The 11139-nt window shown below is 56.6% G+C and overlaps 1 protein-coding gene across 4 annotated transcripts; it reads right to left on the bottom strand.

Annotated features, from left to right (window-relative positions):
• Window positions 1-4770: 4770 nt before the first annotated feature.
• On the bottom strand, window positions 4771-10739 carry LOC147646209 (maestro heat-like repeat-containing protein family member 7). Of its 4 annotated transcripts, none has more exons than XM_086873776.1 (16): window positions 10109-10739; window positions 9854-10009; window positions 9520-9584; window positions 9261-9410; window positions 8923-9071; window positions 8471-8618; window positions 8034-8221; window positions 7807-7944; window positions 7414-7528; window positions 7104-7241; window positions 6714-6890; window positions 6422-6577; window positions 6162-6263; window positions 5836-5938; window positions 5384-5555; window positions 4771-5208 (listed from the first exon to the last, which is right to left on the bottom strand). In XM_086873776.1, the coding sequence occupies exons 1-16, from the start codon at window positions 10230-10232 to the stop codon at window positions 5154-5156; spliced, it is 2136 nt and encodes a 711-aa protein (XP_086729902.1). In that variant the 5' UTR covers window positions 10233-10739; the 3' UTR covers window positions 4771-5153. The 4 variants fall into 4 exon arrangements, with proteins under 4 accessions (XP_086729902.1, XP_086729901.1, XP_086729903.1 ...); XM_086873775.1 differs by having other exon boundaries at window positions 5499-5555; XM_086873777.1 differs by having other exon boundaries at window positions 9520-9578; window positions 10109-10695.
• Between the last annotated feature and the right edge of the window lie 400 nt (window positions 10740-11139).

Here is an 11139-nt window from a genome sequence, read left to right as displayed (position 1 = left end):
CGTGCGCATTTGAAATAAAAGCAACCTCTGCCTCTCTGCTCACCCAGGAGAAGCAGAGTTCCCAGTTTCCCTGATTCTGAGGCTCTTTGGGCTCCACTCCCAGAAGCTGAGAAGGAGACGGCTTTGGCTCACAGCCCAGAGCCTGTGGAGCTGTGCTGGGTTATCCAATGGGGCATTCCATACAATGAACTTGGGACAGTGCCAATTAGAAACAACTTCACTCAACTTTGAAGTGAGAAGCCATCTATTACCTTGCTGGGGACCCCTTCTTTATCTCCAGTGACCACCAATACTGGCAGTGAGAGATTCCTTTTCTCTTGTCTGGGTTTTCCTTAAGAGAACCAATGCATCTAACACCTTTGCTTTCTCTGATTTTTCTTCTGCCATTTTTACAGGTCCATCATTTCTACTGGAATGAATTAGCTCTTTTGGAGGGTAAATTTGATTCAGGACAGAGGTTTCCCCCTCTTCTTTCCTCAATTCTTTGCTTAAAGCCAGTTTTTGGAGCTGCTGTAAAACAAGCTCCCAAAACTGAGCAGAGTAGAGTTTGATTTTTGACCAATTTAAATTTTCTTTCATCTTGTAAAGAACACACTCTATCAATCACATTTTCCAAATTAAACCACTAACTAAGCGCCTGCTTTTCCCCTCCCACAGAAGGTCTGGCATTGTGTTTTGCTAACAGAGCATAAAATGCAGCTTTAACTTCAGCACTGCCCTTTTCAGTCATTTTTACAAAGGGAAAACCACTATAGGGAGGTATAAACTTCAATTATAAACACACCCACACCCACACCCACACCCACACCCACACCCACACTGCTTTTTGCTTCCCTGTGTGGGTAAAAAGACCAAATCTGCTCAGGAGGCACTCTTTCAGTTTAAAATTCTGATTGTCTCTTTGCTACACCAAGCACTCAAAATTCACACACACAACAACAACAAAAACATTCCCACCCTTTTGCACTAAGAGATCTTTTGTGAAATTCTGCAGACAGAGCCCTCAAGTGAGTGTGGGGTGCTTTTCACCTCGGCGGTGCAGTTTGTGGGAAATTTGAGTTGCCCCCCTTGCTTTCTAGACACCGCTCACTCTCTTGGGAGTGTCGGGCTGGGTGCGGCTGGAGCAAAACATCTTTCCCCTAATACAGACTGCACAACAAACCTGCAGCCCCTTCTGTCTGTCAGAAATCCTGTCCGTGACTCCAGTTTAAATGTCACGATTCGCTAACGCCAGTGGGAGTCGCGAGAAGTTTCTTTGATCTCAGAGGGCAAAAAGGACACAAGGGATTTCAGTTGAAATCACAACAGCAATAATGTACATTTATTTTAGTGATAACAAGGGTTATGTGATAGAGGAGAGGGAGTGAGAGAGAGAGAGAGGAGAAAGAAAACAAAGTAAAGAAAGAGAGAGGTTATAGCTACCAACAGATGAGACAGTGTCACAGGGGTCTTTTTCCGTGGGGAGATCTCACCAAAATCAATTCAGCCTTATGTAATTCTTCCCCAAAGTGACCTTGTTTCCAATGTGCTAATAAGCACCCCAAAGGAGAAGTTCCTGCTATGAGAGCATTGCTGCCCAAAACCCCTTTAAGCTTCTCCATGTCACAACTACAATACACCACAAATGCCGAACCTGCAACGCTTTCGCAGTCGTCTGACGGACGGCGCCCAGGCAATCCCAACAGGAATTCCTTTAGCCCAACCAAGCGCAGCTTTTGCTGCGTCTTATTGGCAGGCACCCAAACCAAAGTGAAAGCACCTTACCTCTTCTCCTGGAGACGCTGTGAGCAGCGCAGACGGTCGCGGCTGATGGGCTCCCCGAGAATCCCTCGGTGCCGGCTGGAGCAGGATCGGGTCGCGAGCTCGCTCAGCAGCACTCACAAGGTCCCATCTGGGTCACCAAAATGTTAGAGTTCAGGAACACACATCATCACACAATGATTATATGAAGGTGCTTTAGTGAAGAGCTCTGGGTGTCAGGGGTACACAGACCCAAATCTGACCCATCTTGCTTTTGAGCTGAACATGTTTGGTACTCTATCATTATATAACTTACATATTAATTATTAAACTTACATTGTTCTATTGTATGCATTGTTTTTACCCAAGCATGGATTTCTCGTGATCCCACCTCAGCCCCCTAACATTGTTCCTCATGTTCTTTAAACAATAATTATATCTAATCACATCTAACAATTCTATCATTTATCATATATTGATTACACAGGTGCAGTTTCACATGATCTTTAGCAAGCACAAGGCCTAACATTTCCAGGGCCTACTTTTCCCAGGGCTTGCCAAGCCTAACTTTCTTTCTGAGTTCCCGAATTTCCTAAGATTTTAAAATGTTTTACGATCACCTCCAGACACAAAGAGTCCTGTCTGAACAGTCACAGTGCTACATCTATTTTTAATTTTAATTTTTATCAATTTTTCCAGAGCCTGCTGGCTGTGTTCAAGATTTTCTCCCTATTCCCTCCCTAGTGCACATTCTCCAGAAACTCTGCTTTTACATCCTTTTGCATTGATTAAAGTTACCTGCAATGACCAGTCAATCCAAACCCTGGGAAAACTTCAACTTCAATGTGTACCTAGGGAAAATATTTACCTCCCACATCTGAAGCCATGAGCTGCCAAGTACTGTCCCCACTGTCATACCCTGTCCCCTGGAGGTGTGCTGATGCCATTTCAAAAGGGTTGCCAATGAAAACAAGTTTGAATATTTTGGTAGTTTCCACACTGGCATTCAAATCCTTGACTAGAAAAATCACAAGTCATGATTTCTAGGATTCTTCCATACCAAAGCTGTCATTCTCACCCTGGATTTTAGAGTGTCTGAACAGTCAGACAAGGTTTTAGTTTTAGACTCTACAGACAAAGTCCCTGCTGTTCGGCGATCCCATTCCATCAGCATATAGTCCTGCTGATTCCTTTAGGCAGGAGCAGCAAAAGGCAAGAATGAGGCAAACAAGCTGCTCCTGTGTTCTCATGTCCAGCACAGCAGTAACTGGGAATTCAAGAATGGATTCAGGAGACAATGGGTGCACAGGGAGCCACCACGACTTTGGGATGCTGAAATGGACCAGCGTGGTGCCTGTGCCCGGGCTGCACCGCGCTGAGCTCCAACTGGACAATCTAACAATGGTTGAATGGACACACCATGGGCCACTGGAGACTCCTACTCCTAGTTCTGTGAGCTACACTATTCACCTGTCATTCACCAGATGATGTTTTCATCTCTGCTTGAAATCCAGGAGAGGAAAAGGTCAACATGGAAAAGTGTTCTCCCAATTCTAGTGAAACCTGTGCCTGCACACCACCTGTGCCCATGGCAGGGTGGTTGGAGGCTGGATGATGTTGATGATACTTTGCAACACCAAGTGCTCAGGGATTCTGGGATTGCCCAAGTGGAGAGCAAAACTGAGCCGTGTAAGTCCCTGGTTTTTTTCAGCACATGCTGCTTCTTCCTTTGTTCCAAGCAAGTCCAGGATTTGGTTTCATGTGTCTTTAAGGTGCCTGGACAGATGACAGGGAGGGCAGCTGCCCCATCAGACTCTCTCTCTCTCTCTCTCTCTCTCTCTCTCTCTCACTCAGGATGGTGCCAATGCCGCTGCCTTGGGACACCTGAGTGTGGAAGGCGAGCTCGCCCTCAAGCACGGCCATCCAAGTCAGTCACAGGCACAGGCTGCAGCTGAAGCTGCCAAGCGTTGCTGTGAGGCTGCAAGTGAAGAGAAAGCCATTGTGGCCAACTCTGCTAAAGCCTTTTGCCAAAGCAAAGGCAATTGTGCCCAAAGCCTCCCCCTGTTTGGCACCCGGCTGCTGCGGACGCCTCAGTGCGCAGGTGCTGACGTTGGGGCTGCTGCTGTTCCTGGGCACACTCTGCTGCTGTTTCTGTGGGCTCCAGAGCCGCTTGGGCAGCAGCCACTGGGCAGCCCTGCTGGAGGAGACATCGCCACCCTCCCCATGGTGGCAGCAGCTCTGTGGGCCCCGAGCTCTGTGTCAGGGGGGCCTCGGTCACAGCAGCGTGGCCTGGGCAGCCGCGAGGGCCCGGGCTGGCCGTCAGCCCTGCCTCTGCCCACTGCCCCTTCCTGAAGGCACCCAGTGGCCGTGGCCTGGCAGCACCCCCTGCCCTCCATGTCCCCAGCTAGCCCAGCCTGGGCACCTCGGGCTGTCCCCACCCTCCCGCTGGGGTGGTGTCCCAGCCTCCAGGCCTTCTGCTGCAGGCCTGGGGGACATTTTGGGACAGCACCGGAGCAGCCGGGTGTCAGGGACCAGGCGGCTGCCCGGGGGCTGCTTATGGCCTCTGACATCCGATTCCTCAGGGCTTCCCACCACCCCGGCTCCTCCAGGGCCTTCTGTCCCCTTGGAACCTCCTGCCACCCACTCCCTCACACATCCCCCTCGTGCCTTCCCACTGCCTTGTCCCGTCTGGGCCTCCGCAGCCCCTCATCCCTTCACGGCCTCCCAGCACCCCGTGCCCTCAGGGGCTCCCCCAGCCTGGCCCGGCAGCAGCGCCGCAGCCCCACAGGAGCTCCAGCAGCTCCTCAGCCATCACGGCAGCAACACATGGGCAGCAGGACACAGATGGCGCTTCCTGCCTGCCACAGGGCTTGTGGCTTCAGCACAACCACCAAAGGCCAAGGGGCTTCTGGCCATTTCCCCTGCACCACTGCATGCCCTGGCAGGTTGCTGAACACAAGAACCCTTTTCCCTCTCTTCCCCTATGCCCCGCACACCCTGGGCAGCAAAGGAAAGGTCTTGGGACTCTTGTGGTTTATAACATATCCTATATTATTTACATACTAGATGGAAACGAAACAAAGAACAATCTCTATCAAACAAAAACTAACAGATGGCCCATGTGGCCCCAGAAGACAGAGCCTCTCAGCCCTAACATATCCTACATTATTTACATAGTAAAAAGAAGAGAAAAAAGGAAAAGAACAACCCTTATGAAAAAAAAAATCCTGGCTGGCCCATGTGGCCCCAGAAGACAGAGCCTCTCAGGTCAGCTCTGAGTACACCTCCAGCAGCGCAGCCAGCCCAGGCCTGACAGACGAGGCCGTGTCCTCCATGCCCTGAGGATTTGGTCTTGCATCCTCTGGAGAATGGAGTAACGGGCACTCTGGATGGCCCGGAGGACATACAGCGTTTCAAGTGCCAGATCTGACACGGCACCGCTTCTGTCCTCCGTCAGGCGTTCGAGGGCTGCAAGAGAGACAAACAGAGCCACGGTCAGACCCCAGAGCTGTGGGGGCCCATCGAGAGCCCCCTGCCAGGGCCATGCCAGCCGGCTCTTGCCTTGGCCAGGAGGGAGCAGGGACCAAGGGGGTCAGCCCGAAGCTGCTGGCCACAAATGCCCCACGTGGCCCTGAAATCTCGCTGTGCTCTGCCCACGCCGTCCCTCATCGGCACAGGGAGCAGAGCCCTCCACAGCCTGGCCAGGGCTTGCAGCTGCCCCCGACAGCCACTGCTGTCAGCCCGCTGCCCTGGCTCACCTCTGCACAACACCTGGAGCTCTGCGTGCTGCCCCCTCAGCTGCCCCCCGGCCATCCCTGAGAACACAGAGCCTGTCAGGGTCCCAGCAGCACAGCTCCCTGCCAGCGGCGCTGCCAGCCCTGTGGCCACACGGCCTCCTGCCCCGGCAGGGCTCAGCCCGGGCCCTTACCGCATCCTAACCCATCCCAAGGGCACGGCTGCCAGAGGCCGGCAGCAGCAGCCCCGAGGGCAGCCGGGGCTCCAGGGCGCCGGGCCCGGGTGCCGCTGCCGGGGCAGCAGCCGGGGCTGGGGCCGAGCTGCGGCGGGGCGGGGAGGGAGCCCGGGCTCGGGACTCACCGATGACCCTGATGGCCGCCGCTCGCAGGGTCTCCTGTGGGTCCTGCAGGTACTGCAGGGCCCGGCGCAGGTGCTGGGCCAAGGGGATCCTGTGGTCTGCCAGCTGGAGAGAGCGGCAGGAGGGAAGGGTTGGCGCGGGCTCTGCCCCTCGGCCGGGCGCTGCTGCCTGCGGCCAGTCCCGGCCTCCCGTGCCCGGCCAGCCCTGAGAAGCCGTGCGGCCCCCGGCTGCAGCAGTGGGCAGGGGCACAGCTGCCAGCCCCACACACTGAGCACCGGGGCCAGGGGGCTTCTCTAGCCTTTGGCTGGCACTTGCAGCCCGCCCTTACCACGAGCTTGGCAAACTTCCACAGCTTCTCCTTCCTCACAGCTTTTTCCAGGTCTGGCCTCTTCAGAAAGCCAGCCGCGCGAAGGAGCGTTGTCCGAGAGGCCTGGGGAGCAGCAGAGAGCCGCAAATGGCCCCACAAGGCAGGGCACAGGAGTGTCCCAGTGGCAAGGGCTGGAGGAGGCTGCAGCCTGCAAGCCTGCGTCAGGGCAGGAGGCAGCTGAGCCCCCTGCCAAGGCGCAGCAGCAGCCCAGGAGTCCTCACCTCTGCCACATGCCGATTCTCATCTTGGCAGTGGAAAAAGAGTGGGAGCAGGCTCTGGTACACTCGTTCCTTCAGGGGCTTTCTTCCTTCTTCTTCTGCCGACGACATCATTCTTCGAAGGAGAGACATGGAGAGCAGCTGCACCTGGCTATCAGGCTGTATGAAAGGAAGGAAGGAAAAATGACCTCATCATTGGCTTCTTGTGGCCCACATTGGCGCAGGCCTGCAAATGCACAGGGCACAAAGTGTCCGGGCAGCAGGCAGTGGCCGTGGCTGGGGCACAGAGCCTTACATTGTCCAGGAGTTTCAGGAGCGGCTCAGCCAGCTGCAGGGCCCTGCGCCAGGATATTGGGGTTTCTTCATCCAGGAAAATATAGCTCAGGAGAGCAATGCTCATCCTGGCCACGTCACTGTCCAAGTCCCACAGGAGGTGCACTAGTCTTCCTGTCAGGCTCTGAATTCTTTCGGCCTGTGCAGAACACAAGGGTGTGAAAGCCCGGGCAGCTGCCGCAGGGCCCAGAGGCCAAAGGGCTGTCCCAAAGCACTCGGGCAGCTGAAGCAGGAGACAGGAGAGCTGCGAGGAGCTGCCTCAGCGCCCAAGGCAAAGGCCAGCCAAGGCCAAGTGACAGCATTGCCCAGCCTCATGCTGCCCACACGGCTTCAGCTGCTGCCCCCTTCTCACCATGGAGGGACGGTCCTTTAGCAGGAGGAGAGCCCTGAGCACCTGGTGATGCATCTCTGTGGAGTTGTACCACAGGTACTTATACAAGATCTCCATTAGGCTGTCACCACAGTCACTCAAGTCCAGGCAATCTAGGAGCTGAAAGGCACAGGGCAGTGAGAGGGGAGCTGGCCGGCAGGAGCCTGGAAGTGCGCAGGGCTGGGTTCAGGCAGCAGCACAGGGCGCGGGTGCCGTCCCAGGCAGCTGTGGCTATGCCAGGGGACAGGGCTGGCAGGGAGCTGAGCGAGGTAGTGCTGGCCATCAGGCTCACCTCCACAAGGAATGCCATGGCAGAGACATCCCAGTGTGGCAACGGTTTGCTGAGCACCTCAAGCAGGTAGCTTAAGATGCTTTTGCACAAGTGGGCGGATGCACGGCGCATTACCCTGGAAGGCAGAAAATGGCAGAAAGAGTCTCAGCAAGGGTGCAAAAAACCTCTCCCAGGACTGACTGACACAGTTGTCCTATTGCCCCAGCACCCTGTGAGGGTATTTGGGCCCTTCAGATGTGGCTGCTCCTGGGCACCCTCCTCTCACAGCCTTTTGCAGTCTCCTTGGCCATCCCTCGGTGACGAGGTCCTCAGGCCCATGGCCACGGGGACTGTGGGGGGCATCCCGGGCAGGGGGCACAAACGTCAGAGGCAGTGGGGAGATGGGGGGCTCACCTGGCCAGCAGACCCACGGCATAGTGGTGGGTGTCAGCACAGAGCAGCGTGTCCCAGCCACGCTTGCGTTCCATTGCCACCACCACATGCTCCAAGTGGAGACTGCAGAGCAGGGCCTTCAGGGTCTGCACTGCAAACCTGTGCGCACAGCAAAGCCCAGGTGACGCTGGGAGCGCTGGCTCCGAGGCTGGGGAAGTGGCAGGGACAGGAGGAGTGGCATGGAGCACCTGTTGGGGCTGGTGGAGAGGCCGTGTTGCTCCTGGCATTCCTTCCAGAAGGTATGGACGTCCTCTGTCATATACAAAGTACTGAAGTACGTTTGGAAGAGGAGATGCACAAAGAGGCGGGGGAAATAGACTGTGAGGATCTGTGGGCAACAGGGCCCCTGGAGGATCTTCCACATCACCAGAGTTGCCTGCAGAGGACAAAGCAGCCCGAGACAGCGCTCAGTGCCGGGGCGTCCGTGTGGCAGGGCCTGAGCGTGGCAGGGAGAGGCCGGGGCAGACGCAGGGGGAGCAGCGGGCCTGGTGGCCCTGAAGCTGCCCCTAGGCCAGGTTTGTGGCCAGTGCCTGAAGCAGGGAGATGCAGTGGGGGAAGGAGGCAACAGAGCTGCTGGAGAGGCGGCCGGCCTTGCGGTGAGCAAAGGCCAGCTCCAGAAACTCACAGTCAGGGAAAAGACAGCCGTCTTGTCCCCATCAGAGGTGCCCAGGTTTTTCTGCGGCCAGCTCCCCACCACATTGATGAGGAGCGGTGTCACTTCCTCTGAAATCCAGGGCGAGAGCAAGATGGTCGTCCACATGGCCATAGCAGCTCTGCGGGGTCAGACACAGCACCGTGGGCTGGGCAGCAGCGGGGAGCTGAGCTGGCCGCCAGCTCTGCCTGTGCCCACTGCCCCTGAGCGGCAGCAGCAGCCAGGCAGCCCAGCCCTGTGGGGACAGGCCCCTGAGGGGCAGGCTGGCAGCACGGCAGCGGGCTCGGGGGCTGACTTTGTAGCAGGGCTGGCAAAGGGAGCAGCCAGAGGGCCCTGGAAGTCTGTGTTGCTCACAGCCCTGGGCCGGGCTGTACAGGGTGATGGGCTGGGGAGCCCTGAGGCCTCGGGGCAGCTGGGCCCCATACCTGTCACACGTTGGGGCCACCCGCAGGAGAGTGATGGCCACATCATCGGGCTCTGCCTCGGCCACTTGCATCAGGGCCCAGTCCATCCTGTGCTCAGCAGCCTCATTGGCCATGAGCCACTGGTGGATGTACCTCACCACGCCGGGCACCTGGAGAAGGCACAGGGAGACTTGGAATGCCAGCAGAGGGAGTCAGCAATGTGCCCAGCTTCTTCCCCAGACAAGTGCTTCTCTTCCAGCCCGCTGCCATGGCCTCAAAAGCTTCAAGTGAGCAGCAGGCGTGGCTTGGGAAAGCCAAGCAATTGCTGGAGGATCAAAGGCTGGCCACAGGCTGCTTACTTGCTCTGGATTGAAAAGAGCCGTCTCTACAAGCAGATCCAGCTGGGCAGCGGTGCTCTGTTCTACCAAGACCTCTGAGGATGTCTTGACCTCAGTGTCCATAGGTCTGGTGTCTTCCTTGCCAATTCTCTTGATGTATTGGTAAAGAAACTGTAGGAGAAGGGCAGGAAGGCAGGGAAGTTGCATGGAGTGCTCCAAGTGCGGTGCTGGGCTGAGCAGTGCCAGCAGGCCCAGCGCAGGTGGGGATGGCTGCAGGTACCTGCGCTGCTCTGCGGAAGCGGCCACGGGCGGTGTCCTGCTCTTGTGTGCCGTCCATGGCTGCATCTGGCAAAGAGCAGCCAGAGCTGAGGGGCTGCGGGAGAGGCCGGAGAGCACAGCCCAGCCCTGCGTTCCCCAGGCAGGGACAGTCCCGGGATGCCCCAGGGGATGCAGCACGGCCACTGCTGCGGGGGCAGCCCCAGCCCCTTTTTTGTGCTGTCCATGGGTGTGTGTCCACAGGACAGTGTGGGATGGGATGAGATGGGATGCAATGGGATGGGATGGGGCCAAGATGGCCGCAGGCACCAGCCCTGTGGCCCAGCTCTGCCACTCACCCTCCTCCAGCGGCTGCAACTGCTGCACCTCTTCGGTCTCTGGTGCTGGGGCAGCTCCAGGACCTTCTTCCTCGACCTCCTCTTCCTCCTCCTCCACCCAGGCCAGTTTGGGCACTCTTGGGGGTCGCTGCTCCAAATCTTCCAGACTCTCCAATCCTTTCCATAGGAACAGCACCAGGGGATGGCATGGCATGTAATGGGATGGGGCCAAGCTGGCAACAGGCACTAGCCCTAAGGCTGAGATCTGCAACTCACCCTCCTGTGGTGCCTGGAACTCCTGCACCTCTTCAGACTCCTGTGCCAGGACAGCTCCAGAGCCTTCTTCTTCCTGCTCCTCAAGCCAGGCCAACTTGGGCACTCTTGGGGGTCGCTGCTCCATGGCAGTGACTGGATTTATGGCTGCTTGCAGGAGAGATGGCTCGGAAAAACTCAGAGTCAGCAAGTCCTGCAGTCGTGCCTGGAAGGCACCTGCAAGACTCAAGTCCTGGCAAGATTGCAAGACAGCGAGTCCTGCACTTGGGTGTTGAGGGCCCCTGCCACAAGGACAGGAGGCTCCTCGACAGGGATTGTGGTCTGGTCTCAAGGGCAGAGACTGCAGGGATGGGCGACACGTCGGAAAAGCTCCGGGTCACCAAGTCCCACGGTCTGCCCTCAAGAGAACCTTAAGAAGGAAGGCTCAGCAAGGCCACAGGTCAGCAAGACCTGTGGTCTGGCCTCGAGGTCACCTGTAGTAATAGTGCTTCAGAAAAGCTCCAGGTCCGACACAAAGGAGTGCGCTGTGCGGGGGCTCCTCACAGCACCGCTCTGGCGCGTCCTGACCCGTCGCGTGCACCGAGCACTGTGGCGTGGCCCTGTCACCGCCAGCTCCTATGTCAGCACGTGTCACAAAGGGCCCTTTGACATCTGCTCCCGTTGCCACCATCCCACGGTGACCGTGCTGCAGCGTGTCACAAAGGGCCCTTGCACACCCTGCCCTCCGCCCTGGGGCCGCCCCCATCCCCCCCCAAGTGGCCCAGCTTGGAAGGAATCCCTTGCCCAAAGTGTCTAAGACAGCCTGACGGGATCTTTAGGAACAGCTTGTTAGAAATGAAATGGAGGCAAATTTATCAATAAGAATTTTATTGAAAACTTTGTAAAATTTACTAATGGAAATGTCTCAGTGTTGAGAGACAGGTGTCTGCTAGGGAGGGCAGGAGCCTCCCTTGGAATGAAAAATGTAGACCCCCTCCCTCCGAATTATGATAATCTTGAAATCAAGGGGCTCTCAGGCAGAGATCTGGGGATAG

The sequence above is a fragment of the Cyanistes caeruleus genome, unplaced genomic scaffold (genome assembly GCF_971803275.1).
Source record: "Cyanistes caeruleus unplaced genomic scaffold, bCyaCae1.hap1.1 HAP1_SCAFFOLD_110, whole genome shotgun sequence".
Taxonomy (NCBI): domain Eukaryota; kingdom Metazoa; phylum Chordata; class Aves; order Passeriformes; family Paridae; genus Cyanistes; species Cyanistes caeruleus.
This window is presented reverse-complemented; position numbering and strand designations above follow the sequence as displayed.

Coding starts and splice junctions, on each gene's coding strand:
- LOC147646209 (XM_086873774.1), bottom strand. CDS start 10,232: ATGGAGCAGCGACCCCCAAGAGTGCCCAAGTTGGCCTGGCTTGAGGAG. Junction 9,585..9,853: donor GTTGCAGCCGCTGGAGGAGG/GTGAGTGGCAGA, acceptor GCTCTTTGCCAG/ATGCAGCCATGGACGGCACA. Junction 9,072..9,260: donor CTCTTTTCAATCCAGAGCAA/GTAAGCAGCCTG, acceptor TGCCTTCTCCAG/GTGCCCGGCGTGGTGAGGTA.